Source organism: Ovis aries, chromosome 8 (genome assembly GCF_016772045.2).
Source record: "Ovis aries strain OAR_USU_Benz2616 breed Rambouillet chromosome 8, ARS-UI_Ramb_v3.0, whole genome shotgun sequence".
In the NCBI taxonomy this organism is placed as follows: Eukaryota; Metazoa; Chordata; class Mammalia; order Artiodactyla; family Bovidae; genus Ovis; species Ovis aries.
In genome coordinates this window covers 90,131,190-90,158,912 of record NC_056061.1, presented here as the reverse complement: position 1 = coordinate 90,158,912, position 27,723 = coordinate 90,131,190, and the positions used below count along the sequence as shown (strand labels likewise).

General features: G+C 65.5%; 1 protein-coding gene and 1 long non-coding RNA gene across 8 annotated transcripts; one reads left to right on the top strand and one right to left on the bottom strand.

The window, feature by feature from the left end:
- Positions 1–595: 595 nt before the first annotated feature.
- LOC132660221 (uncharacterized) lies at positions 596–4,951 on the bottom strand. The gene is made up of 3 exons (XR_009601578.1): positions 4,226–4,951; positions 3,619–3,878; positions 596–2,130 (listed from the first exon to the last, which is right to left on the bottom strand). It is a non-coding gene; the product is annotated as an uncharacterized LOC132660221 (long non-coding RNA).
- On the top strand, positions 2,345–27,723 carry FRMD1 (FERM domain containing 1). 7 transcript variants are annotated; one of them, XM_042253741.2, is made up of 14 exons: positions 2,345–2,798; positions 2,940–3,122; positions 16,060–16,162; positions 16,297–16,412; positions 19,759–19,849; positions 20,292–20,371; positions 20,652–20,734; positions 21,506–21,692; positions 22,147–22,302; positions 22,542–22,607; positions 22,711–22,779; positions 23,380–23,554; positions 23,922–24,221; positions 25,805–27,723. In XM_042253741.2, exons 4-14 carry the CDS (start codon positions 16,344–16,346, stop codon positions 26,188–26,190), a joined length of 1,662 nt encoding a protein of 553 aa, XP_042109675.1. In that variant the 5' UTR covers positions 2,345–2,798; positions 2,940–3,122; positions 16,060–16,162; positions 16,297–16,343; the 3' UTR covers positions 26,191–27,723. The 7 variants fall into 7 exon arrangements, 6 of the variants coding, with proteins under 6 accessions (XP_042109675.1, XP_042109673.1, XP_042109676.2 ...); XM_042253739.2 differs by having other exon boundaries at positions 20,631–20,734; XR_009601577.1 differs by lacking the exons at positions 2,345–2,798; positions 2,940–3,122; positions 16,060–16,162; positions 16,297–16,412; positions 19,759–19,849 and adding an exon at positions 24,571–25,541 and having other exon boundaries at positions 19,857–20,371; positions 20,631–20,734; positions 21,506–21,688; positions 25,805–25,845.

Below are 27,723 nucleotides of genomic sequence, written 5' to 3'. Positions count from 1 at the left end.
CTCTGCGTTGGTGTGCACTGTTGCTTTGTTAGGCAGAAAAAAGCTTGAGACCAAATCTCGCAGAGCCCTACATGCCAGGCAACTTCTGGGTGTTTTACAAATATTAACTCAATTAATCCTCAAACTCCTCCTTAAATTCTATCATTACCCCCATTTTAGGCAAAGAGAGATTAAGTAGCCTCAGATCACACAGCAGGAAAGTGAGAGTTTGGACCTCGGAAGTCGGGATCTCTATGCTTAGCCATGGCATAATGCCTTCTTTGCCAATTTTCACTTTGGCCAACTGCATGAGGGGTAAGGCTGTTTTGAAGGGGCTTCCCTGGGGGCTCAGTGGTGAAGAATCTGCCTGCCAATGCAGGAGATGCAGGAGACGGGGGTTCGATCCTTGGGTCGGGAAGATCCCCTGGAGAAGGCAACGGCAACCCACTCCAGTACTCTTGCCTAGAAAATTCCATGGACAGAGGAGCCTGGCAGGCTGCAGTCCATGGGGTAACAGAGTTGGACACAACTGAGCGTGGACACACACACACACACACACACACCACACACGCACTGTTTTGAAAGATATTAAAGTTAAATAAATGTAAGGGAATAATTTGTACTGATTTGCTAATCAATTTATCCAGCAAGTTTCTGGCTGGGGAAAAGCCTGGCTGCTCTTTGCTTAGCAGTGCCACCTCCCAGCGTGTGGACCTGCTTTGGCCTCAGAGTGAGTTGGGAGACTGGCTCCTGCCTTGCAGAATGAAGCACAGCACTGAACACACAGTCGAAAACCAGTGTCAGAACAGCTTGTCCTGGCCAGCGGCTCTCACGGCAGGGCAGGGGGCGGGGGGGGGGGGGGGGGAGCAGAGTTCAGTTCCTCAGCCAGCAGGCTCTCACGGCAGAGTTGGGGGTAGGGGAGGGGAAGTTCAGTTCAGTCGCTCAGTTGTGTCCGACTCTTTGCGACCACATGGACTGCAGCACGCCAGGCCTCCCTGTCCATCACCAATTCCCGGAGCTTGCTCAAACTCATGTCCATTGAGTTGGTGATGCCATCCAACCATCTCATCCTCTGTCGTCCCCTTCTCCTCCTGCCTTCTATCTTTCCCAGCATTAGGGTCTTTTCCAATGAGTCGGTTCTTCCCATTAGGTGGCCAAAGTATGGAAGTTTCAGCTTCAGCATCAGTCCTTCCAATGAATATTCAAGATTGATTTCCTTTAGGATGGACTGGTTGGATCTCCTTGCAATCCAAGGGACTCTCAAGAGTCTTCTCCAGCACCACAGTTCAAAAGCATCAATTCTTCGGCACTCAGCTTTCTTTATAATCCAACTCTCACCTCCATACATGACTACTGGAAAAACCACGGCTTTGACTAGACAGACTTTGTTGGCAAAGTAATGTCTCTGCTTTTTAATATGCTGTCTAGGTTGGTCATAGCTTTTCTTCGAAGGAGCAAGCGTCTTTGAATTTCATGGCTGCAGTCACCATCAGCAGTGATTTTGGAGCCCCCCAAAATAAGTCTGTCACTGTTTCCATTGTTTTCCCATCTATTTGCCATGAAGTGATGGGACCAGATGCCATGATCTTAGTTTTCTGAATGCTGAGTTTTAAGCCAGATTTCTCACTCTCCTCTTTCACTTTCTTCAAGAGGCTCTTTAGTTCCTCTTAGCTTTCTGCCATAAGGGTGGTGTCATCTCCATATCTGAGGGTATTGATATTTCTCCCAGCAATCTTGATTCCAGCTTGTGCTTCACCCAGCCAGGCATTTCCCATGATGTACTCTGCATAGAAATTAAATAAGCAAAGTGACAATATACAGCCTTGACATACTCCTTTCCCAATTTGGTACCAGTCCGTTGTTTCATGTCCAGTTCTAACTGTTGCTTCTTGACCTGCACACAGATTTCTCAGGAGGCAGGTCAGGTGGTCTGGTATTCCCATCTCTTTAAGAATTTTCCAGTTTGTTGTGATCCACACAGTCAGAGGCTTTAGCGTAGTCCATGAAGCAAAAATGGATGTTTTTATTGAATTTTCTTACTGTGATTCAACAGATGTTGGCAATTTGATCTCTGGTTCCTCTGCCTTTTCTAAATCCAGCTTGAACATCTGAAGTTCTCCATCCACATACTGTTGAAGCCTAGACAAACACCTAAAAAAAAAATCGCACTGCAAATGAATCTGCGGCATACATAATCCAGGTCTGAAGTGAGCACTGAAGAGTCCCAGGGAAGGCGAAACCTTCACCCCAGTGGTCGGTTCGCACGTGGCCCTGAGGCTGAACAAACAGGAAGATGCCAGCCACTCCCCCAGCTGTTTCAACAGCAAACAGAAATACCCGCCCCCCGCCACGCCCCGTGGAGCTTACACTCTGACTGGGGGACTCGGTAAGAATGAGAGTAACTGAAATACTAGAAGCCCACTCGAGCTGTAGAGAAGCGAGGTGCGCGTCTGGTGACGGGGGTTCGGGGTGCGCACTCACAGGGCCCTCATCCGCTTCTCTCCGGATCACGACCCCCTCCCCCCACCTTCCTGCGGGCCCCAGAGCGGTGCCCAGAGCACGGAGTCGCTTGCATCGCCAGGCGGGGGGCACCCCGCCTCGAGCCTCCCCCGACGGAGCCAGGCTCCCCGAACCTCCGCGCGGCTCCGAGCTCTCCGCTGCGCCTCCAGTACCAGCCGAGGTCAGGCGGGACCCTTCCACTAGGTCCCCCGGTGGGCCTGGGCCCGTGTGATCCCGGGAGAGGGGCACCAAAGACCTCCGACCCGTGCAGCTGCAACCCTGGGAAAGGGCAACGACCTGGACTGTGCAGCCTCAGGAAGGTGGGCGCAGTGGGCGGGCGAGGGCGGGGCGGCGGAGGAGGAGGAGGGCGGGGCGGGCGGCGCCTCCCCCTCCCGAGCCCAGGCCCCTCCCCCAGGGTCGCCCCCAACCGCCCTCCCCCGCGGGTTCCACCCCGACCGCAGCCCAGCGGCGGCCAAGTGCACGCTGCCGCCAGGACCCGACCCTCAGCCCCTCGACCCGGACCCAGATCCAGACCCGGACCCAGACCTGAACCCGAACCCTGACCCGGATACGGACCCAGACCCCCACCGGACCCCGACCCGGACCCGCGAGCCCTGCCTGGACCTGGACTCCCATCCCCGCAGGTGAGCGTGCCAGGGGGCGAGAGGCGTCCCTTCCTGCGCCCCGGCCTGGACCTGGCCGATGGCTGTCGCCTCCGCTGCGACTAGCTGGGTCCAGAGCCGAAGCCTCGGGACCGCCCGCGGGCCTGCTGTGGAGACGTGTCGGGCCGGCTCTGAGGTAGAGGTGGGTCGGGCCGGGTCCGGCCGGCTCCGCGCACAGCACCCCTTGCGCCGGCTGCCCTGCGGTCCTTCGGGAGGAGCCCGGCCGCCGCCCCGGGCCGCCTGCCCTCCACTCCCCCTCTGTCTCCTCTCAGCCGGGCCTCTGCTCCGTCCCCTGTACCCCGGTCCCCACCCTCCATCCAGAGTGGCTTGAAATGCGGGTTTTCCCGAGCCTGCTCCGGAGGGCTAGACTCTGAAAGGGCACAGGCCGTCCTGCAGGAGGGGCACCCAGGTTCTAGGCAGTTTCCTGTCTCTTGTTACCCCCAGAAGCATCTAGAGGGAGACGCGGGGTGCGGGGTACCTGCAGGCCTGGAGGTCGGGTGGTCTTGGAGGTTTGTCCATGGGTGCTGGGGGAGTGAGCAGTGAGCAAGGCTACAGAATGACTCAGGCAGCAAGTCGCCAAGCGAGGGCCCTCCAGGGCTCCCCTGGCCGCCTGCCCGTGGGAGCCTCTGTCTCCTTCAGGTCGGAGGCAGGCGGCGTGAGGGCTGAGGCGAGCGCGGGGGTACAGGAGGTGGCCTGGGGTCCGCGGGCCACTGTCCCTGCCTCCACCTGCCAGTCTCCCTGAAAACAGAGGGGGCTTTTCTAGGACACTGTCAGCAGGGATCTGGGCCCTGAAGCGGCCCTGAACCCCGTTTCCAGGAACCTAGCCCCCCCCCCCCACCCCCTCCTCCATTACAATGTGCCTGGAGACAAAGTGTACCCTGTACTCATTCACCCAATCCTGGTCGGGGAGGGGCAGGCGGGAGGGAAGGGGCGTGCCCGGCCTGTCCCCCCAGAGATAGGCTGGCGGAGGGTGCCCATAGGAAGGCCCCACCCATGCTGGGGGCTTGGTCTCACCTGGGGTGGGGTGGCTATGGGGGCCAGCTGCTTGTTGACAAGAGAAGGCTCCCCAAGTTGCCCCCGCTTACCGTGGCCGCGACCAGCTCCTTCCTCCTGGATTTCCAAGGGTTTTCCTGCGCCCAGGATCCTGGTGACACAGGGCGCAGAGGCCCCTGACCTGGGTGTGGTTAGGCAGAGCAGGGGCCTTGGGGCTGGCCCTAGGTTGGGCCCGGTGCCGGCGGAGCTGGGGGCAGCAGGCACTGGCAGAGCCTTATGCGGCTCTTCCAAGAGCAGCTGTCATCTGTGCTCATCCTCCTGGACATCGGTCCAGCACCATTCCCTTCAGGGGATGAGAGAGGTCAGCCTGACTTTCAGGAGACCCTGGGCCCCCAAGACCCGGAAGACGGGCCCCTGGGACCTCAGTGTGCTTTGCAGCAGGACGAGGCGGGTGGCGGCCTGCCGGCTGCTTCCCAGGGCAGGACCTGGTCACCCGCCTCCTGACCCCCTCCCCAGGGTAGCCAGGACTGGTCTGCCCCACAGGGCCTGCTGATGGCACCCTGCCCTCCTCCCAGCAGGGCTTTCTTCTCGAAGCAGTAACTGCCCAGGAGCCTAAGTCAGCCAGACCTTTCTGCGCCGTTCTGCTCTCAACAAGGGGCTGAGCACCAGCCGTGTGGACAAGGGGCAGGCCTGTGTCCCCCAGGCCTCAGCCACCTGACCCCCCGGGGCTGCTTTGTGCACCGTCGTGGGCGTGGCTGGGGCTGCCTGCCCACCCCCACCCCCACCTCCGGCAGAGGGCTGACCCTGTGCTCGGGCCTGGCAGACCTGCTCCTGCACTCCTGCCCCGTCTGTTTCAGGCCTCGGTGTTTATAGGAAGGTGGTTGGCTTGGAAAAGTACAAGAACTGGCCTCCCCAGAGTCGCTGGCTTCCTCCAAGTGTGGCGGGTCCTTGGCACGCCGACCAGGCACTTTGTACTTGACAGGACCTGTGCCCGGTGTGCAACGTGGCTGGGTCATGAGGGGATGGTGGGGTCTCTGCTCTCACAGGGAGGACCTGGGGCTGGGACGTTCTCAGATGACACCTGCCGTCCCAGGGCTGCTGTCCCTCAGGAGAGGAGCAACGTCGCCTGATCCTCCCATCCTTAAACCCGGGAGGCAGCCTGGGTCAGACGGTGGGCGGCAAGGGGGGCACGTCTCTGACTCTGGGAGCGTCACACCTCCCTGCCCGGCTGTGTCGGGGCTCTCCCTAGCCCCTCCCCCTTGGGCTCGGGCCCCTCCCCGTCCCTCCCCTAGGCCCCGCCCTCTCCCAGTCCCTCCCCGGCTCCGCCCCCTCCGCCCTGAGCTCCGCCCCCTCCCCTGTGCTGCACCGGGGCCAGGGACCCGCTGCTCCGCGGCCCACGCCCTCCTGGTCTCCTGCTGGGAGGCCCTGGGCGCTCGGCTGGCGGAGGCAGGGTTGCTCCGTGAATCAGCTCAGTGAGCAAGCGGGAGGGCGACCGTGGCCGTCACAACACAGACGCGTGGACGACGGGGAGGAGAGCCGGGCGCCCAGGGCCTGGTCCAGCACTGCAGGGACCGCAGCTCTGGTCGCCACACGACCCGGAAGCGGCCAGGTGGTCCTGCTCACTGCCCTGCCATGGGGCACCCCAGCCCCCCAGCTGCCCCTCCCAAGAGTCCTTAGAGGGACACGCGGTGGCCGCGGCCGGCGTCCCCTCTGGACTGGCCTCGTGGGAGCTGGCATCACCAAGGGGGCTGTTCTTGGGGTTATTTCACCCGATAACGTAAGGAGGGGAAAGGAGCAGAGGTTTGCAGGGTGCCCGTGGGCACTGGGCCCCCAGATCCAACTGTCGGGACACAGAGAGCAGGACTGAGACAGTAACTGAGACCGCGAGGCACACACGGGAGGGAGGCCGAGCATCTGCAAGGACGCGCCCCCAGGCCCGCCCCCACGGCGTCTGCGCGGCGCGCCCCCAAACCTCCGGACCCCGCTGAGGCTGTTTCCTTCTTGTCCCCCAGGCCTCCGCCAAGACCCCCTGGAGGCACCGCCCTCCAGACCCAGCGGCCAGAACGGTCCGGGGCAGGTGAAGGGCACAGTGGATGTTACCAGTCGGTGCTTTCTTTGAGGGGATCTCCGGGGTGCGCGCCTTGTGCCAGGAATGGGGGGAGCGGACGCAGCTCTGGTGAAGGAAGCCACGGGTAGTTGGTGACGGTACAGTTTGTTCCTCCCCCCCCACCCAGAGAGTGACATGGCCCCTTGGGCCTCATGCATGTCCACTGAGCAGCTGGGCCCAGGGCCACTGAAGCAATGGGGCACGGACCTGCGCAGGGAGTGTGGGGCGCTAGCCAGGAGACCCGCCCCGGGACACGGGAGACACAGGGTCTGGGACACGGTCGAGCCCCAGTGTCTGCAAGGCACGGGGTCTGGCCAGCCTGGTAGAGGCCAGTGGACGGTGGGAAGGGCTGGAGCCCGAGGTAGCGTGTCCCAGGCTGAGGGGATGGTGCTGGGGAAGGCGCAGAGGTGGGGCCCCTGAGGTGGGGGTCCCGGTAGATTTCTGGATGAGGAGGGACTGGGCAGGAGAGAGGGAAGGTGAGGTGACGGAGACACGGTCAGCGTTAGAGGCCCTGGGGGGCAGGGGGTGTTAGGAGGGTTTGCCTGGAAGTGACTCCTCATCTGTTCTCAGACGTCCGGGGTGCGGTGAGGAGGGAGGGGTGTCGGGGAGCGCCGCTTTGGTGACCCGAGTAGGGGGCACAGGCCAGGGCGGCGGGAGCTGAGTCAGCGAGGGCTGTGTGGGGAGGGCGGGCTGGTGGGGGAGAGAGCGGGAGGAAGCGGCTGAGGGGAGGAGGGGGGGTCTGCTCCCTGGACCAGGCGGGCTCTGGGCCCAGGAGGAAGGAGGGCAGCACCCCCCACCCGTCCCCTGAACCAGGCAGGCTCTGGGCCCAGGAGGAAGGAGGGCAGCACCCCCCACCCCGTCCCCTGCACCAGGCAGGCTCTGGGCCCAGGAGGAAGGAGGGCAGCACCCCCCACCCCGTCCCCTGCACCAGGCAGGCTCTGGGCCCAGGAGGCAGAAGGGAGGAGGGCAAGGCACCCACCCGCCCCGTGCTGTTCCTGGCATCACTAGGGAGCAGGGAGTGTCCTGAGACGCACACAGTAGGTGTGCAGTGGGCGGGCAGTAGGCAGGGTCCTCTGGGGAGAGAGAACCAACCGGAGAAACAGACAGACAGACGCTTCTTGAGCTGGCCCACATGGCCGCGGGGCTGGCAGGTCTGGACCCCACGGGGCAGGCACTGCGGCCCAAGTCGGAGGCCGTCTGGGGAGGGGCGTCCGCTCCCTCCAGGGGCCGGGTCTTTCCCAGCCTTCACCTCCTAGGGGGCAGCCCACCCGCGCCGTAGAGGGTCATCAGCTTTACCTAAGGCCAACTGATCGCAACAACTGAGAATCCCGTCACAGCAACACCCTGCACCGGGCACGTGGGCCAGCCAGGAGGACACAGGCAGCCGTGTGTGGTCCTGAGCCCTGTCGGCCCCTGCAGGGTGCTGAGCCCTGGGGTTGCAGAGTGGCCAGCTAACGTTTGTGATTGGGCCCCGATGAGGTTCCCACCGCCCCCAGCACACACCCACAGATCGGGAACAGCGATGAGGGGAGCTTTGCTTGGTTGGTTCACAGTCTCGGGAGTTTGCTGGGTGAGACTTGGACCACCTCGGTACACAGAGGGCTCAGAGAGTCCCAGACGGCAGGCTCAGTTGATAAGCGGGGGACTCAGATGCTGCGCTCACCATGGGCAGCACCAGGCAGGACCAGCCCACTGCCCGCAGGCTCAGGTATACACAGAGGCCGTAAAGGGCTCCATCGAGGTCACCTCCTGGCCATCTCAGTCCCGCAGAGCTGCCGCAAGGCCACCTCCCTAACATGGTCCCTGTTGTGCAAACGGTGGGCAGAGGCTGCATTCCGAGGACACGGGCATGGATGGTCTGGGTCCAGCCGGTGGTCAGCCGGCAGTCACGCCCTCCACCACGGGAGGCCCGCTGGAAGCCTCGCACTCCCTGACTGCCCACACGCATGTGCGTGACCTGGATCATGGAATAAAGGGTGTTCTTCCGAGGGCCATGACTGACAGGCTGGCACAGCCCTGAGGGTCGCCAGGCAGGGCCAGGCTGGGACTCAAGGGAGGGGCCCCTCCCATAACCTTGCAGGGCCTCCTGATAGATGCCAAATAAACGGTAACAGAGGCCCTTTGGCAGAGGGCGCAGCAGCCCGCTCCAGGATTCCTGCCTGGAGAATCCCAGGGACAGAGGCGCCTGGCGGGCTACAGTCCACAGGCTCACAAAGAGCTAGGCACGACTGAAGCTGCGGGGGTGAGGTTCTGTGCAGCTTGGGCCCTGAGCCCTCCCCTGCCTGGGGACCTCTGTGTCCTGCACTGACCCTCAGATTCTCTCTGTAACAGCATGTCAGGATAGAAGCCCCGGTGTCCACCGTGCGGGCAGAGGGCTCAGGGGCAGAATACTCCCTCAGCACGTCAGGGCGCCCCCCTTCCCCGGCACCACCATCACTGATGGAGGAAGGCAGGCAGGAAGGATGTTTTACAGGGTCTAGTTCAGGCCTTTGGAAGGCCTGGCAGGGTTCCTCCAGGAAGCCTGGGAACCTTGAAGGCAACAGTCACTCCCGTCCCCGTCCTGGGGACCCCCCCCCCCCGGGGGCCCCCTCACCCTCCCCCAGGGATGCTACCCTCCTAGTCCCTGCCTTGGGCTCCACACGGCATCAGGCCTGCCCCATGGGGTCCAGGCATGTCCTCGGGGCACATGGGCCAGTCGGAAGGAGTCACCTAGCTCGCCGGAGGCCCCTGCCAGCAAGTGGGGGGCAACCTGGTGTGTCGAGGGTCCCACGTGGAACGAGGGGCCCTGGGGTCACTGCACATGGCACAGGGGACTGCAGCCTCCTTTCACACCACCCGCCCACCAGAGGGGCGCGTCTGTGGGGTCCACCCACACCAGAACTCGGCTTCTCCGGTGGAGAAGCAGAAAGCGCGGGAAGAGCGTCCATCCGCGCGGCCGTTCTGAAAGGCTCCTCACGAGGGCGGGCCCAGATGACTCCGTGGTCTCTGCTCCCAGCGCACGCAGTCAACAGGGTCCCAGACAGCTCGTGGCCTCTGCTGTGCCTGCTCCAGAGACCCACAGACCCCCTGGAGGGTCTGCGAAGTGGCTCTGAGTCTGCGTGGTTTGTGTCTCTCGTGGCCTGCTGTGACCTCGAGCAAGTGGAAACCGTGGGTCAGCCCAGGAAATCCAAGGCGCCTCGTAGAAGTTGAGAAACCACAAACTCAGAAGGACCCTGGTCAGGGTCTACAGGACACTCTGCTCGGGGCATGGTGGAGTGTGATGCCGAGCGCGTTGGTCCCCCGCCTTTGATAGGGCTTCCCTTCAGCCGGGAGAAAGGGACACGGAAAATGACCAGACGGCCGTGACCTTGAGCCCTGGGGGGCACACACGCAGAGGTCCAGGGGCAGAGAACAGACAGGGCTGGCCCTCGGAGAGGCTCGAAGGCCAAGGACCCCGCATCTCCTCGGCGGGAGGTGGGAGCCTTTCTCGGCTAGAGTGTGTGATACGCCCCATTTCTGCAAGAATTCAGGGCTGAGGTGTCGAGAGTCCTGGGGTGGGGGAGCTGAGACAGGGGGATCTGGGAGGCCCCCCCCCGGAAGTTCACACTGGAGGTGTGTGGGGGTGTGTGGCCTGAGGTGAAGCCCTGAGCATTTGCTGCCCTCTGGACTTGGGGTGGGAGAAAGACCCCAGGCAACCCCTGAGGCTGCTATCCTGAGCCGAGGGCAGGGGGGCGGGGCGCCCAGGTGACCTCCTGAGGCTGCTGTCCTGGGAGGAGGGCAGGGCGCCCAGGCGGAGGGGCTCGTCTTGTTTCCCAGCGATGGATGGCCCTTTGGGCTTCGCAGAGGCCTCCCGAGAGGATGAAGGAAGGACCCGCCAGGCGTGGGGCGGCTCGTAACTCCTCCCCGGCGGGCACCGCGTGTCCCGAGACTTGACTTCTTCGCCGAGACCCTCACACCGGTTTCGGGGCAGAGTCCTGCCTTCAGATGAGCAGGCCTGCTGTGGCCGGCTCTGCCCTTGTCCTTCTGTGTGGGACTCCCCAAGGCTTCACGGGTCCCGAGAGCAGGGCTGCGCCTGCCGGGCACTGCTGAGAAGTGCCCTACAGCACCCAGAAGGTTCAGAACCAGCAAAATACCATGCTACGCCCATCAGCTTTCCGTTCGCCCTGCACAGAGTGAACCACACACCCCTCCCCGCCTCACCCCTCTGCCCCACACCGACCGGGGTCACTTAGCCCAGGACCTGCGGGGCCTCCGGGACCCAGAGACCCCCTCCCATTCTTGCTGGTGACCAGTCTGGCTCTGAACCAGCAGCCAAGTGCCAGCTCCATGCCCAGTGCAGCCTCTGAGACCAGACAAGGCCCCAGCGTGAGGCCCTGGCACCTGGCAGCCTTTTGCCAAAACCCAGGGCACTCTATGCCGAGGGCAGGGGGCCCCAGTGGGGGCAGGGGTTTACTCCGGAGAGCTGGGCGGCACCTCCAGCTGGAGAGAGGCGCCCAGCCGGCAGACGTAGGTGCCTCACGGCCCATTTATTTGGATAACTTGCTACTTGGAAACTCTAAGCTTCGCTAATCTTCGCTGACCTTCCCTGTAGCTCAGACGGTAAAGAATCTGCTTTTATTGCAAGAGACCTGGGTTCCATCCCTGGGTTGGGAAGATGCCCTGGAGAAGGGAATGGCAACCCACTCCAGTATTCTTGCCTGGAGAGTCCCATGGACAGAGGAGGCTACAGGCCGTGGGGTTGCAAAGAGTCGGACACAACTGAGCGACTAACTGCTGCCAAGCCTAGCTGAACGCGGGGGAAGGCAGGTGCTTCCGAGCGGAGGGTGTGCCAGACGCCCGCAGACCACGGGCCTGGCTGACCTGCCCCCGAAGTCCCTCGCCCCCAGCTCCAGCTCCGTGCGGTTGGGCAAACTGCCCACTGCGCACAGCTGGCTTCTTTCTCTGGGTGGGGTCATCGTGCCTCTAAATCCTAAGTTCACGGTCCTGGCTGGGTCAGCAGAGAGGAGGCTCCCAGAGGGAATTCTAAGAATCTGCTCTCCCAGCTGAAGGGCAGCTGGAGCTGCGGGTGGGCCCGGCCACCGCTTGGTGAGGATCGCTGACTCATGTCCTTTCAGCACCTCCCTGCCCCCAGGCTGCGCTGCCCCGGGGAGGGCTGAGGGTTGACGGGGGGGCGGGCAGTCCCAGGGTCCTCCGCCATCCTCACGGGGCTGGTGAGGGTGATGAGGGGGTGACTGGAGCGGTGGCAAGCCTGAGCACACCCCGGTTTGCCCCCCACCCGCCCCCCGAGTGACGGCCACAGGCTTCAGACAAGCGCCGGCCTCTGCCGTCTGGCTGTCCTTGCCCCCCACCTGTCGTGGAGTGAGGAGCCGGTCAGGGTGGCTCAGCCCGCTCTCCCCAGGGCCCCCAGCCCTGCCATCCTTCGGGGGCAGTTCCAGCAGACCCCACATCCTGCCCTCTGCCGACCCCCTGTGCTGTGACCACCCCCCCAGCCCTGGCTCCCGAGTCCCACGTCTGTGCTCTGGTGCATCATTTAAACCCCTGCCCCAGAGGACGACAGGCCCCCTTCCACAGGGGAGACCCCAAAGATGGGGGAAAAGCACAGTGTTCCCGCCCCTCGTGACGTGACCCCAGGAGAGCCGACACGGGGTGGGGGGCCCTGCCGCCCTGGCCCAGCGCCCCCAGCTCCCCTTTCTCATCCTCAGGGGGTTGGGCTGACATGAAGGGGGAATAACTGAGGGCCTTGGGGAACCCCTGCCACCCTGGCCCCCCACCCCCGCGCCCCCAGCTCCCCTTTCTCAGCCTCGGGGGGTTGTGCTGACGTGAGGGAGTAACTGAGGGCCTCGGGGACCCCACCGCTGCCCTGACCACCCTTCTCCCCCTCTCCCCCCCCATGCCCTCCGCGCCCCTTTCTCAGCCTCAGGGGGTCGGGCTGACATGAGGGAGTAACTGAGGGCCTCGGGGACCCCCCTGCTGCCCTGATCCCCCATGCCCCGCGCCCCCAGCTCCCCTTTCTCAGCCTCGGGGGGTCGGGCTGACACGGGTGGGGAGTAACTGAGAGCTTCAGGGAACCCCCACCGCTGCCTGGACCCCGGTGCTCCCAGCTCCCCCATTCTCAACCTCAAGGAGTCGGGCTGACATGGGTGGGGAGTACCTGAGGGCCTCGGGGACCCCCCCACTACCCTGTCCCCCCACCCCCCGTACCCCCCCCATGCCCCTTTCTCAGCCTCCGGGGTCGGGCTGACATGGGTGGGGAATAACTGAGGGCCTCGGGGACCCCACCGCTGCCCTGATCCCCCATGCCCCGCGCCCCCAGCTCCCCTTTCTCAGCCTCGGGGGGTCGGGCTGACACGGGTGGGGAGTACCTGAGGGCCTCGGGGACCCCCCTGCAGCCCTGGCCCCCCACCCCTGTGCGCCCTGTGCCCCTTTCTCAGCCTCGGGGGGTCTGGCTTAGGGTCTCCGCCCTGTTTCCCCACCACACCCACCCCGGCCGCGCTCCTGCCAAACCCGCAGTAAGACGGGAGGTGGGGGTGGGGGTGCAAGGGCTGCTTGGGGGACAGCGGCCGGGGCGTGGGAGGGGCCAGGACCTACAGGCTCCCAGGAGCCTCCGGAAGCAGCACAGCCAGGCTGAGCCGGGGCGGGGGGTGCTGTGGGGAGGAGGCAGCAGGGGGCAGTGATCACGCCCAGGGGCTCCATCCCGGACGTGGGCCCAGGCCCTTGGTGGGGTGAGCTCGCCCAGACCTCAGGGGCCCCGCCTGTTAGGGGCCCTGCCCCCTCAGCCAGGAGAGCGACGCTCTGACCCAGGCGCTGCCTCTCAGGTCACCTCTGCCCCCACCGCCCGAGCCCCTGTTTGTTCTGCCCTCGGTTCTGGGCCGCCGTTCCTGAGGGCTGTGTGGACTGGAAAAGGCATGCGCCCCCATCACGGGCCCTCAACCCAGGAGCTCTGTCACCCAGCCCGGCCAGGGAAGGTCCAGGAGTGTGTCCAACCGGGCCCAGGTCCCTTCACTCACGGCCGCTCCCAGACGGGGCTGGTGGGGCCAGGGAGGAGCTGCGGGGGCCGGGCGGGTTACTGGGGTGGCGGAGCGTCGGGTGTCTTGGACAGCGGCCCCTGCCGTGTCGTGGGCAGCGGTCCCTGCCGTGTCCAGGGCCATCGCTGCCGCTGTGATGGACATGGCCCTCGGCCCAGGGTGTACACTGTCGCGGTGCCTCTGGCTCCGTGGGTCCCCCGGGCCCATGCCTGTCACCATGGTGACCCTGGATCTCAGCCTGAGAGTTGCACCCAGAGGTGCCCTGTGACATGCTGTGCGGGGTGGCGGGGTGAGCCCAGGGCTCATCTCCACCTGCAGGAGCAGGGAGCGGCCCCCAGTGTGCAGCGCTGATGCTGAGACTGAGGAACTCCAGCGCGTTCCTCCCTGCAGGGCCTGCGGTGGTGTCTGGGCAGGTCAGCAGGACGAGAGGCGGCTTGTGGACAGCGGGTGCTCTGCCCTCACCCCCGCTGAGGCGCTGGGCTCTCACTGAGGTCCGGAGGCACGCAGGCAGCGGGGAGAGCGCCCCGTCCCTGCCCTTCCCTCCCTCTGGCCGGCTCTCCTCCTCTCCTCAGCTGCAAACGCAGACAGGCCTAGGCACTCTCGGGGCATCCCGCCCACATCTCATCACCAGGTCGGGGCTGCAGGGTCGGGTTCCCAGCGGGGATACATCGGGGAGGCCACAGCACTCTGCACGCCCCCCACCCAGCGGCAATGAGACCCCTGCACTTCCCACCAGGCTGAGTCTGCCGCTTGGAATTCAGAGCCGCCCTGGACGTGCAGTGAGAGCTAGCATACGTCCCTGAGTCCAGCGGGGTCTGCAGCAGGGGTCTCAGAGGCACTGGAGCAGGGGCCTCTCTGCCTCAGTCTCCCCATGGATAAAGCCAGCAAGCTGCGTTGCCTCTGGCCAGCTGCCCCTCCAGGAAAAGTGGGAATAACAGCAGCCCCTTAAGAAGCAGCAGGGGCTGGCCCCGGCTGCTCACTGGACACGGGGTGGGTCAGGCAGGTGACCCTCGGCGGGGGCAAAGTGCAGTGGACGGGTGGGGTGGGGGGGGGGGGCGGGCGGGGCTGTCACGGCTACTAAGCCAGCAGCTCCTCCTCCAGACTCAGGTTCCTTGTTCCTAAAGCAAGCCGTTTCGACCATCAGAACCGGCTCCCTGAGGGGCAGGTGAGGCGCTGGCCACAGGCGGCGCTGACTTGTCAGGGCACACACACACACACTGTCACACTCCTGCACACAGGGCACGCACATGCAGGGCACACACGCACACACTCTGTCACACTTGCGCACACAGGGCACACCCAGGCACACATGCCTGCCAGAAGCAGCTTTCCTGGCAGACGATTGCTTTGTATTCTGTGCCGTCTGTGGATGACTTCTTGTGGTCTTCTACCATTTTATAGCGTATTTTAACGGCGTTATTGAAGTATGATTACATGTTAAAAATACATTCAAATGAGCAATAGAGTGAGTGGTAAACACGACCGCGCCCCCGCTGTCTGACCGCAGCGCGTCCCCCACCTGCGGCCGCCTCCAGCCAGGCAGCACGGACCTGCTTTCTGCCTCCGGTGTGGCCTCTCTGCACGTGTCGTGGACTCGTATAAATCCTGTTCTCCGCTTGGCATGATTTTTTGACATTTGTCCACAAACCAGTACTTTGCTCCTACTTACTGCTGAATGGTTTTCCTATGTCGTTCTGTGAAACCTGTACTTTATGGGCCTATGTTTTGGACGCTTAATTTCTGAAACAGTCTTGGCAGGCCCATCTTGTGGCAGAGAACAAAGACCAGGATCCAGAACGCGGGGCAGAGCCCCTGTGCCATGCTCATTAGCTGCCCGGTGGGGGCTGGCGTCCGTTCCTGGCGCCTTCCCTGGGAGAAGCCCCACTCTGTGTCCCTGCCTGCACCCCCACGGGGTTCCCGTGTGTGTGTGTGTGTCCGGGTGCGTGACTGCCGCCGCTCGGACACTCGTGGAACGGGGCCATGCCCGCGTCCATTCTTCCTCATGGCAGGACCGTCTGTGGCTCACAGGTCATCACAGGCGGTGAGTCGGGCAACCAGGTGCACGTGCAGGGGTCAGGGGTTAGCATCTGCTTTCCGGCTCTTGAGCCATTTGAAACACCAAGTCGCAGGTTAAAGGGATGCGCACATCTTGGAGGTGAGCAGGGCTGCACTGTCCCTGGAGACAAAAGGCAGGGCGGCAACCTGTTCAGATTCCCCGTGACCCCCACAGCGGGCGGGGGCAGGGTGGGCAGCGAGGGGCACACGGAGCCCAGAAGGGCTTTACATCTCCCAGCCCACGGCCCACGCCTTCCAAGCCCTGCAGGGTGGGACGAAAGGATAGCGGGAACCGAGTTCCCGGGCCGGCCAGCCGCCCTCCAGGGGCCTCCTGTCTGTGGCCTGGAAGCCTCTCCCAGACCCTCTCAGAGGGGGCAGCTCAGGGGCCCCAGGGCTCACCCAGCATGCTGGCCGGTGGCAGGGGTGGAACCCACTTGTGGGCCCGCGCTCCCAGCAGCTGAGAGGTCAGGAGCCTCCGGGGAGACCTTGTCTGGGGACTGGCCTGGACATCTCTGGGTTCACCTCCCTCCAGGTGTGAAGGCAGGCAGGGAGCCGTGCAGACCTGGGGCACCTGCTCCTCAGGACGCCCCTCCAGCTCCTCCAGGCTCCCTTGCGGTGGCCCTGGGTCTGCGGTCCACGTCGGGGCCCTTGGGCCATGATGGGGCTATGCCCAGCCCCAGACCTGGAGGAGGCAGTGGTCTGCTGGGGGGAGGGGTCAGCAGGAGCAGGGTGGAGCCAGCCGCATGTATTTGCATTCCAGGCATCGCGGCTACTTAGGAGCCTGGACCTTGGCCTGGCCCCAGTGCCAGCATTTTCCCAGCCAGAAGCTCACAGGGCACCCGTCCCCGGAAGCCGGCAGCTAGGTGAGTCTGGGTGCAGCGCCCCGCCTGTGGCCAGACGGCAGAAGAGGGCCCCGTGCATGGGGACATGCGGCCCTGTCCCTCTGGGGGCACACCGGCTGCCGCCGCTTCCCGGCCCTAACGAGTCCTCCCCACAGAAGCAGACAGAGGACGCTGGTCCTGAGAACTGCGAGCGGCCGGCGGGATGACAGCGGAGCTCCGGGACGTCCTGGTGCTGCTGCCCACGCGGGAGCGGCTGCGGCTGGCCGTGGGGGTGAGTGTGGAGGGGAGCAGGGCCTGGGGGCGGGGGGTATGGTGGTGAGCGTGGAGGGGAGCAGGGCTTGGGGACGGGGGCCGTGGGGGTGAGTGTGGAGGAGAGCAGGGCCTGGGGTCAGCGGGTGCCAGGGGTGAGCGTGGAGGGGAGCAGGGCTTGGGGACAGGGGGGCCGGGGGTGAGCGTGGAAGGGAGCAGGGCCTGGGGTCAGCGGGTGCCAGGGGCGAGCGTGGAGGGGAGCAGGGCCTGGGGACAGGGGGGCCGGGGGTGAGCATGGAGGGGAGCAGGGCCTGGGGACAGGGGGGCCGGGGGTGAGCGTGGAGGGGAGCAGGGCCTGGGGTCAGCAGGGGTCGGGGTTGAGTGTGGAGGGGAGCAGGCAGGGTTCTGCCTGGGGACAGCATGGGTTCGACCTACACCTCTGGCCACCCCACCCCCTGGAGAAATGGACTCTGGCTCCGGCTGCCTTCATGGGGCATGTCCCTCTTGCTCTGTGGCCCCCGGCTGTGGCTGAGGCTGAACACAGCCTGGAGCCCATGTCAGGCCATGTCTTGGGGCCTAGGGCTGCCCTCTCCCTCTGCGGCACCCCGAGTCCTGCCCTCTCCCCCTGCTCCCCTCGCCGGCCTGTCTCAGTTGAGTTTAGAGGCGCAGACATGCCTAGGGCGATCGCTGCTCCTGGGGGGCGTCCTCATGGAAGGGTCTGTGGCGCTGCTGGGGTTCAGTCGCTCAGTCATGGCTGACTCTGCAACCCCAGGAACCGCAGCACGCCAGGCCTCCCTGTCCATCACCAACTCCCAGAGTCCAGCCAAACCCGTGTCCATCGAGTCGGTGATGCCATCCAGCCATCTCATCCTCTGTCGTCCCCTTCTCCTCCTGCCCCCAATCCCTCCCAGCATCAGGGTCTTTTGAAATGAATCAGCTCTTCACATGAGGTGACCAAAGTATTGGAGTTTCAGCTTTAGCATCAGTCCTTACAATGAACACCCAGGACTGATCTCCTTTAGGATGGACTGCTTGGATCTCCTTGCAGTCCAAGGGACTCTCAAGAGTCTTCTCCAACACCACAGTTCAAAAGCATCAATTCTTTGGTGCTCAGCTTTCTTTATAGTCCAAGTCTCACATCCATACATGACCACTGGAAAACCCATAACTTTGACCAGACGGACCTTAGTCGTTAAAACAATGTCTCTGCTTTTTAATACACTGTCTGGGTTTGTCATAGCTTTCCTTCCAAGGAGCAAGCGTCTTTGAATTTCATGGCTGCAGTCACCATCCACAGTGATTTTGGAGCCCCCAGAAATAAAGGCTGACACTGTTTCCACTGTTTCCCCACCTATCTGTCCTGAGGTGATGGCACTGAAGGATAGCTGTGGTTTGTGAAAAAGCAGAACTTACTGTGGGAGGGGCCTGGCGAAGAGCTGGCTCTCTGAGGGCAGCCCTTGGGGCGGGGCAGGAGGGACCGCAGTGCCCCCTGGCTTCTCTGCTCAGGGACAGACTTCCGGCTTGGAGCCGAGGCCCCAAGCCCTGTGTCCGCATCCAGCGAGCTGGCCGAGCTGGCCGTGGGTCTTCAGGGGGATCACTGTGTCCTTAGAGCGGCCACCGGCAGTGGGCAGGGAGCCCTCGGGAGCCTGGCCCCGCCCACGGGAGCCTGGCCCCGCCCACGGGAGCCTGGCTCCGCCCACGGGAGCCTGGCTCCGCCCACGGGAGCCTGGCTCCGCCCACGCGAGCCGCAGGGACCTTGGGTGGGGGGGCGGGCAGGTTCCCTGAAGGACAGGTGTCTAGAAGGAAGGTGAGCCTGTCGATGCAGACGTGGAGCTCGGCTGTGGCGGGCCCTACAGGCTCCCCGCCGGGCCCTGCAACCTGGGGCCAGCTTAGTTCCAGGCCTGTGCACGCTGGGCTGAGCGCTCGGGCGGACCCCTTGTTTACCTGCACCGCGGCTTCACACCGAGCGTCAGGAGACAATGGCTGGGAAGACCCAGATGGTGAATCACCATCCTGGCAGGCTGAGGGACCGACCCTCAACAAGTCAGATGGACAGTGGCAAGGCCGGCCCCCGGGAACTGACCGCTAAGAAGCGGGACGCGCCTCTGACTGAAGGCGGTGTGGGTGCTCTGATGACAGAGCTTCCCCAGGAGCCACGGCCTCCCCGGAAGCCTGCAGCAGCGTCCTCGGACACCCTGGGCCAGGCCCCACGCCCAGCACCCGGGGCCACCGCTCTCCAGCCCCGCGGCCGCTCCGGGGTGAAAGGGTCCACGACTTGCGGCCTCCATAGCCAGCCTCCCACACACGGACTCGGCGGCGCTGCACAGGAGCTTCTGTCTGTCCGGCCGAACCGCCAGCCCAGGAAACGCAGAGTATGGAGGCCCAGAGGCACCCGGGAGACGTGTCGGCCACGGGGCACAGCATCCGGGTGCCCCGAAGTCAAGGCCTTGAGCTCTGTCCAACCAGCAAAGCAGAAAAATGCTGACATTCATGAGACCACTGGAAATTTAAACCTGTGGGATGTTTGGTATAATGAACTTTTTAGGCGGATTGAAGCGTTTTTGGACTGAGCGAGTGCAAGCCGTCCTCTGGGCACACGTGGGTGAAAGGGCCGCTTGGCTTCTGATGGTGCAAGGTGGACGCACACCCGGGACAGGCCGCGCAGGGCTGGGAGGGGTAGGAAGGCGCAGGGCTAGGCGCTTGGCCTGGGCCTGGAGCCCAGCAGGAGGTGCCTGCAGCAGGAGTGCGGCGGGGGAGCCACAGACCACCCCCCCAACCAGCAGCTCCTTTCAGGGGTGCCCAGACCCCAGCCCCACTTCCAGGAGTGGCCTAGTGACGTTGGCCTAGGGTGGGGAGGCGTGGGGGCACCCAGCCTCTGTCCCTGGAGGGGGCGGGCTCTCTCTGGGGTCAGGAGGCGTGGGGGGCACCCAGCCTCTGTCCCTGGAGGGGGCGGGCTCTCTCTGGGGTCAGGAGGCGTGGGGGGCACCCAGCCTCCGTCCCTGGAGGGGGCAGGCTCTCTCTGGGGTCAGGAGGCGTGGGGGCCCCCAGCCTCCGTCCCTGGAGGGGGCGGGCTCTCTCTGGGGTCAGGAGGCGTGGGGGCACCCAGCCTCCGTCCCTGGAGGGGGCAGGCCCTCTCTGGGGTCGGGCACCCCCACCCTCTTTCACAGGAGGCCCACTGCATGCAGGGACACCTCATCGTCAGCCCGGGAGCCTCTGGGGGCCCTGAGCGCTGACCCCGCTGGGTGGGAAGCCCCCTGCACTGGGCCCCTGTGCACCAGCTCTGCTCAGTGGAGCCCCTCCTCTGCACCCCCGCCCCTCCCGGGGGCTGCCCTGCTCTGCGCCCTGAGGGCCTCCTGCCCCGCCCACAGGTGCAGGCCACCGGGCGTGAGCTCTTCCAGCAGGTGTGCGACCTGACCGGCATCAGGGAAGCCCACTTCTTTGGCCTCAGCGTGGTCAGAAGTAAGCAAGCACCGCCCAGCGACCCCGGGACCCCGACCCCTTCCCTGCAGGGGTGGCAGGTGCTCGGGGCAGACGATCCCAGGCCTCTGCCTGGTGCCCCGCCGTGCCGTGCTCCAGGGGCATGGGGCGATCCCTCCTCACCGCATCAGAGCACACACGTGGTCACATAGGCAGTCACACGCACACTCGTACAGTCACACGCACACTCATACAGTCACACACATACTCAAGTATCCACGTGCACACACACGATCACACTCATGCACACCACCTCACACGTTTACATGTTTCTACACTCACATCCATGCACCACACACACACTCACATTATACTTACATGCACACACTCACGTGCACACACTCACGTGTTTACACACTCGCAGTGGTGCACACAGGCACACACACTCGTGCACGCTCTGCCCAGGCCCTGCCTCTCTTCGTAGACAACGAGCACATCTTCATGGATCTGGAGCAGAAGCTCAGCAAATACTTCTCCAAGGACTGGAAGAGAGAGACACGCGGAGTAAGTCAGCACGCCGGGCGGGAGGCCGGGCTGCTGGCCCTCGAGGGGCCCGTCCCCCGGGTCGTGGCATGGAGTCGGCCCTGAGGGTGAGGCGAGTGCCCGACTGTTCTGGACGCTTGCTTTCCCTTCTAACAACGCAACATAAAGCCACGAGCAGCCCGCAGGACGCACGTGGGCTTGGGCTGGTCTGCTGGGAGCAGGGTGGTGGCTCCGGCGGCGCACCAGCCGGCGGTTAGCCCCCACCAAGGCCTCTCTGCAGCCTGCGCCCCCACGCTTCCAGCCCCAGGGCTGCGGCAGGCCAGGCGCCCCCTTCGTGGCCTTCCTCGGGGTGCAGTACTACGTGGAAAGCGGGAGGCTCATCAGGTAGGTGCTTGCTGTTCTCACGCCCGAAGGTGGCGAGCTCAGGCCCGGCCGCCAGGCTGGAGCGGAGGGTGGGGGCAGCTGGTGTTTCCAACCAGCTGCCTGGGAGGACGGGTAGGAACCAGCGCATTTCAAGCGCAGGCGTCTTTATGCCCTGGGGTGGGGCTTTTCCGCAGCGGGTGGGGCAGGGTCTGAGGGTTCCTGTGCAAGTGGGGGGCCGCCCTCCTGCCGGTGCCCCGCCGGGCGGGCACACTGCAGGCTCCTCCTGAGCTGCTTTCCTGAGAAACCCCTGCAGCCTGTGTGAGGTAACAGGGGCCCTGGAACCCAGCCCAGGCCTGGGGGTGAGCAGGGTCTGGGTCCAGGAACCACCCCCCAGCGTGTGAGCTGGGCCCCCACGAGCCTGCCCAGGTGTGCAAGGTTCTGGAAGAGTCTCAGGGGGCGATCAGGCAGGTTGGGGGGAGGGAGGGTGGCCCTGTGCCATGGGGCCAGGTGCGCCAGGGGTGTTAGAAGTGGACTTGGCCCTGGGTGCCCGCCCCCCGCGGTGCGGGGAGTGAGCAGAGGAAAGGGGCCCTCCCTGGGGCGTGGGCGGCTGCAAACCCGTCTGCAGGCCGGTCCCTGGGCCCTGCTCACCTGGAGTCTCCGGAGCCGCACGCCCACCTGTGCCTGCCCCGCCGCCAGGCCCCGAGGGCCCGGGGGTGACAGGTCGGGGTCCAGGAGGCCGAGGGACGCAGGGGGTGGCCCCCTGAGCGCGGCCCCTCGCCCGCCCGCCCGCAGGGACCGCGCGGCCCGGCATCTGTACTACCACCACCTGAAGGAGCGCGTGCTGCGCTCGCGGTGCGTCCACCGCGAGGGGGCCTACTTCCTGCTGGCCGCCTACGGGCTGCAGGCCGACCTGGGCAACCACCGCCGGCTGGCGCACACCGGCCGCTACTTCCAGCCTCAGGCCTACGTCCCGCAGTGGGTGAGGGTCTCTCTCCCTCCCGGGGTCGGGGGTCCACTGGGGGTAGTGGGGGTGAAGGGCAGGGGAGCGGGTGGGGGGCGGGGCCGGGGGAAGTTCACGGAGCGGGGAGAGTCCACTGGGGGCCGGGGAGGTTGGGGGCATCCACAGCGGGGCGGAGTCCATGGGGGGCGGGGTCCACTGGGGTCAGCGAGTCCACGGGGGTGGGGGCGTGGCGTCCACCGGGGATGGGGGGTCACGAGGGGTAGGGGCGATGGGGGGAGTCCACCGGGTGGCTGGGGGTGGAGTCCACGTAGGTGAGGGTAGCCACTGGGGGCGGGGTATCCACAGGGGCGGCGGGGGCGGGGGGGGGGGGGGGAGAGCAGGAGGAGTCCAAGGGGGTGGAGTCCACCAGGGGCGAGGGGGTTCATCGGAGAGGGGTGGGCGCAGGCTGGACCAGGCTGCGGTCCCCCCACAGATCATCGCCAAGAGGGGCAGTGCCTACGTCCTCAGACACACGCCCGCCCTGCACCGCGAGCAGCGTGGCCTGAGCCCCCGGGAGGCCGAGCTGCGCTTCATCCGGGAGGCCTGCCGGCTGGAGGACGTCCCCGTGCACTTCTTCAGGCTCTACAAGGTCCCTGCAGGATGGGGGTCACGCCTCCCCAGGGCCAGGACAGGCTGAGCCACCGGGACCCACCAGGGTGGAGGAGGGGGTGCCAGTGTCCCCACAGCCGTCCTGGGGCCATGACCCTGACTCAGGCCAGGGGGGAAGCGGGAGGGCCCCACCTCAGCCTGCAGACTCCCCGATCCACCAGTGAGGGTCGGTGGGGAGGTCCACGGGCCTGGACCTCACTGACAGCCGTGTGCCTTTAGGATAAGAAGGAGGACCGACCCACCGTCGTCCTGGGCCTGACGCTCAGAGGGGTGCAGGTCTTCCAGGTGACTGCAGGGGCCCTCTCGCCCTGCCCCCACCCCGCCCCAAGCGCTGGCCATGCCCGTCCCCTGGCTGACTGTGGACGTGGCCGACCCTGCTGTCTTGCAGGAGGTGAACCGCACCCCACAACTGCTCTATGACTTCCCCTGGCCCCACGTTGAGAAGCTGGCCTTTCTGGTGCGTGTCCGAGGGGGTTAAGGTTAGGAGGTGGACCTTCACCCCCAGGGGAGCTGGCAGATGCTTGTCCTAAAGGGTGTTGACCAGGCACGCCATTGCCCACGAGTGCAGGCCCAGCCTGAGGTCTGTGTCTGGGAGGGAGGTCTTGGAGACGGCCCTGCCCTGGAAGCACCCTCCTGAGGGGCCAGCTGCCCAGTTCTTGTCACCAGGAGAACTTCTGCCTCCTGGGTGGGGACAATAAAGCAGTCAGGAGGGGCCCATGGACACCCCGCACCAGGGGCTCCACTTCTAGACATCACGGCTGGGCCTGGCACCCGGTTGGGGTGGAGGGTGGGCGCTGGGGGCAGGCTGGCCATCGGCTCCTTCTCAGGCCTCAGGCGCCCCACACGCCGTGGGCCCAGGGGTCCGGACTCCCCCAGCCCAATGCAGAGGGCCCCACGTTACAGCTGCTCTCAGCGCCCCCCCCTCCCCCGGCACCCTCCCGCCAAGGGAAATCGGGGAGCGAGACAGAGACCCGGGAGGGAGCCTCCCAGCCCCAGGCCTGGTGATCCCCCGCCTGGTTTCCTTCTGAAGTCACAGCTGGGATTCCTCTCTGCTCAGGGCGAGAGGTTTGAGCTCTGGCCTCATGGGCAGCCCGCGGCCCGGAGACTCGTGTACCACACGGGCTGCGCCTGGCGCTCCCGCCACCTGCTGCGCCTGCTCCGTACCAGCCACCAGCTGCACCTGGGCCTGCAGCAGGCGCGCCAGCAGCTGCAGCAGCTCGAGGAGGCGGAAGGTGGGTGCCGTCCCCGCCCAGCCCGCAGGCCCTGCGCACGAGCGTGCGCGGTGCGCCTGTGTGCGTGCGCCCAGGCTGAGACGCGAGCGCCCTGGGGCAGAGAGGACAAGGCCTGTTGACAGCTTCCGCCTGGGTTCCGGGCGGTGACGGCGGACACGGGGCCCCTGGTCTCTGGTCCTGGGCGGTGCCAGTGGACACGGGGGGCCCTGGTCTCGGGTGGCACTTCCCTCCCCGCCCCACACACCTCCGGGGAGGCCTAGGCTCGCAGGGCCTGGCAGCCGGCTGGACCGCGCGCAGGGCCTCCCTCCAGCGTGCGGCCCTTCCGCCTCCCGCGCTGTTCTCACGGCCGCTGCCCCTCCCCGCACAGAGAAGCAGAGCTACCGGGAGTCCTACGTCAGCGACGCGCGGGACCCGGAGGCGGCGGGCAGCGGGGACCACACGGGGGCAGACCGACATCCCCCGAGCCTCCGCTCGCTCCTCTGGGCTGGCAGCCGCTGCAGCTCCCACGCACCGGCCTTCAAGGTCGGCCCCCAGCGGGCAGGGCCCGCGGAGCCCGGGGAGATGTCGGTGGACGAGCCCGAGGGGGTCGCGGAGCTCCCCACAGAGGAGCCCCCCTACAGCCCGAGCACCAGCCGGAGCAGCCCTGGCACAGTTGGTAGCAGCAGAGGTGGGCGCACGGGGGACACCCGGGGGCGCACGGGGGACACCCGGGGACACCCGGGGCCAGGGGACGCGGAGTCTGCCGCCCGGCTAAACCCCGGCTGGACCACCGCTGTGGGCGCTCCTGGAGGCCAGGGCGTGCGTGACCCTGGTGCCTGGGCACTCGGTTACATGGGATCCCTGCACCAGGGGGCAGATAGGGAGGGGCATGGAGGGCCGGGCTCCCTGCAGCCACGGCGGGCGGCCCCTGCCCTTCTGCAGCCGGTCCCTCCTAGGGACCCCGGCCCGGCCAGCGCCCCTCGTTACAGGCCCCACCGCGGGAAGGCGTTCGGCCAGCTCTCTCTCGCTGCCCCCAGGGTTAGCAGAAGCCACGTCAGGGGAGGCTGCTGATGGAGCTCCGCCATTGTACTGCCACCCAGCTTAGTGTGGTCCTGGTCCTCAGATGCTTCCGCAGCAGGTCTGGGAGTGGGGGCCCTGAAGGGGTCACCCCAGGAAGGTTACACAGACTCTGCCAGTTCCTGGGCACCTGTAGCACCTTGGAGAGTGGACGTGATAGGTGCAAGGGCCCGGCCACCCAGGTCCACCTAGAGTCACCCAAGGTTAGGCAGGGGCACCCGGCGCCACCCAGAGTCACTCAGGTCATCTAGGGTCACCCAGAATCATTCAGGATCACCCAGTGCTACCCAGGGCCAACCAGGGTCACACAGCGGGTTTGGGTCAAGCCACCCTGTCCACTTCACCTTCTGAGTGTCTGGTCCTCCGGTAAAGGACAGACTGGCCTCCATCCCCAAGGCGTCCGAGCGTGTGGTCGGTGATCCAGCGTGAGCAGTAATGTTAGTAATAGTAGCGTGGCGTCTTCCTGGATGTCAGAGCTTGGACAACCTCAGCAGCCAGTGTGAAAGGATGGGCAGCGGGAACTGGCAGGCGGAGGTAGGGGTGGGGGTCTCCTGGGGGACCGTCTGAGGGGAGGAGCCCAGGTCGCCCGCAGAAACCACCGTTTCTTAAAGGGGCTCTGACCCCTCGCATGGGGAACACGTGTGATAGTCTTTGGGGTTGTAGGTGACCTGCAGGCAAGGGTCCGAGGTCACATACCACCGCTCTGCGACCCCAGGCCTGGGGGGTGGGGGGCGTGTGAGCCACAGACGTGCCCAGTCTGATCTCCGAGGTGGGTCCAGGGGTGGGCCCCCCTCTGCCGGGAGCACGGGGGTGTCCCCAGGCCCTGCTCACACCCTCTTCCCCCGTAGCCTCCCCGCAGCAGCCACTGGCTGTGGTGCAGGTCACGCTGGTCAGCATGAGGGCCCCGAGCGCGGAGGCCACCCTGCACCAGGTCAGTCCCCCTGTGGGCCGGGCAGCCGGCTCTCTCCCTGCTCTCCAGTCAGGCCAAGGGCCCCCCGAGGGCCTACGGGAGACTTGGTGGGCAGTGGAAGGCAGGTGAGGCTTTGGGCCACAAGGCAGGTGGGGGACTGAGAGCTTGGCCTGGAGTATGGGGGTCTCCCTGGCTGTGTGCATTAGTTAAGGGGGGCGGGAAGGGGAAGGGAGCCGGACCGCGATGGGGCAGCTACAGGACAGCCTCGTGGTCTCTGCCTGCAGATCCTGGAAGCCGAGGCGGCAGCTGGACACACAGGCCAGCACAGCCGAAGCCTGGACCACACACGCCCCGAGCCCGCCCCGCGCCCGGCACCCCGCAGCCGTGCCCTCGGCCGAGCGCTGCACCCTGGGCTGAGGGGCTCCGTGAAGTCCCTGTTGCCCAGCCAGCTCCAGAAGGACCAGCTCCTGGAGGAGTTTGTGGTGTAGACACCTCCGGGGGCTGCTTCAACACCGCAGGGCTTGGTCCACGCCACCCACTCCATCCGCCTGGGGCTCTGTCCCTGCAGCACGGTTCTGTCCACTCAGGGCTCCGCCCACCCCCTGGCTCAGTACCTTTGTCCGTCCAAGCCACCCCTCCCCCAACGCCCCCACCTCCCCAGCGGCACTGAACGCAGCCTCTGGCGCTGCCCCTTTCACCTGCAGAGGTGTGGGCCAGCTCTGACCGCCAGGCCTGGAGGTGCCCAGCAGGCCTCACCTGCCCTGCCGTGGGGACCACGGCCAGTCTGAGCTCCTGCTATCCGCGCCTCCAGGAGGCAGAAGCCAAAGCTTGGGGGTCCGGTCCCTGCTCAGTGGGGTGTGCGCTGACTCCACCCTGCAGGGAAGGGGTCTTAGCAAGCTTCCCAGGAGCCTGGAGCTCAGGGTCACTGTCATGGCCCCACTGGCCACAGGCTCCCCAGCCCACCCTGTCTGCAGCGCCTGCCACTCACAGTCCTGGGCCCGCTGGACAGAGGCCCATGGGGGAGGCGTGGGCCCAGCTGCATCGGCCCAGACCCCCGGCGGACCGCACCCTGTCCGCCATGTGTACACAGGAGTCACTGGGCCTGGAACCGTGGGGCTGCGTGGACACTGGTCCCGGGAGCTCGTGAGTCTGGTGACGGGAAGTGGGAGGGGCAGGCTCAGCCACGGTCCCCTCTGAGGGTGTGGAAGGAATGTTCCAGAAGGAAGCCTTGAGTGTTCTCCTTTCGCGTCACAAGTCAGGCTCTGAAGGAGCTCCCCCACCACCACCTCCAGCCCCAGTGTCCGTCCAGCCCCAGGCCATCTGGATGTCAGGCAGCCCTGGTGTCTGGTCGGGTCAGCCCCGGTTACCACCACCCCAGGGCCCGTTTGTGGCCACCGCCCCCTCCCTGCATCAGGAGGCCGGACGGGAGGTGGGGGGAGATGGAGCGAGACCTCTCTGAGCTTCACCACCTCTTCACTTGGCATCCACCGGTGGCTGAATGCTGAGTAGAGTTTCACAGGGATTTCTGGAAAAGCACGCTGAGAGCCTGACCCTCGCTGGAGGCTCACTGTGGGTGACTGAGAGGTGGGTGAAGCCCAGGGCCCTGCCTGGTTGGGCCCACCGGGTGAGGGGCGCCGGGAAGGCAGGCTGTAGGTGTGCTGTCCCCGTCAGAGTCAGGGCGCTGCCCCCGGGCTGAGACACGGCCCCCGCCATTCCACCCCGAGGGCCCTGCGTGTGTGGGCCCTTCGTGAAGCCATCCACCTGAAGGCCCAGCTGGGGCAGGGGCCGGCCTCGCGCTGCCGTTCTATCTTCCCAGACGTTCTGGAGCACGTCTTACCTGCCTCCTGACCCCAGATGGGCCCCTGCCTCCCTTCCAGAGGCTCTGGGGGTGCCGCTGTGGACAGGTGGGACTCCACGGCAATGCCAGCCTGAGGCAGGTGACAGGCACCTGGGTGCGGGCAGTGTGGCTTAACCCACTGCAGGTCCTCCGGCCTCCCCCTTGCACCCTCCGCCCTCTTTGGTTGCACTGACCCGTGCGGTTCCAAGCGCTGTGCCCGAGATGGCACCGTCCCCCCAAGTCAGGATGGAACCTGAGCCCAGGGGGCAGAGGGTGCAGCCCAGTCTTAACTGGGCCTCTGGGTCCTTTCTGTGAAAAGGGTCTTGTTTGCGCACACACCGGGCACAAATAAAGAGCTGGATGCTG

Bases quoted from the DNA above. Each gene is read 5' to 3' on its own strand.
- FRMD1 (XM_060419331.1), top strand. From the start codon at position 20,110: ATGCACACCACCTCACACGTTTACATGTTTCTACACTCACATCCATGC. The intron at 20,735-21,505 runs GTAGGTGCTTGC...GCCCGCCCGCAG, and splicing joins GAAAGCGGGAGGCTCATCAG to GGACCGCGCGGCCCGGCATC. The intron at 24,222-25,804 runs GTGGGCGCACGG...CTCTGCCTGCAG, and splicing joins CACAGTTGGTAGCAGCAGAG to ATCCTGGAAGCCGAGGCGGC.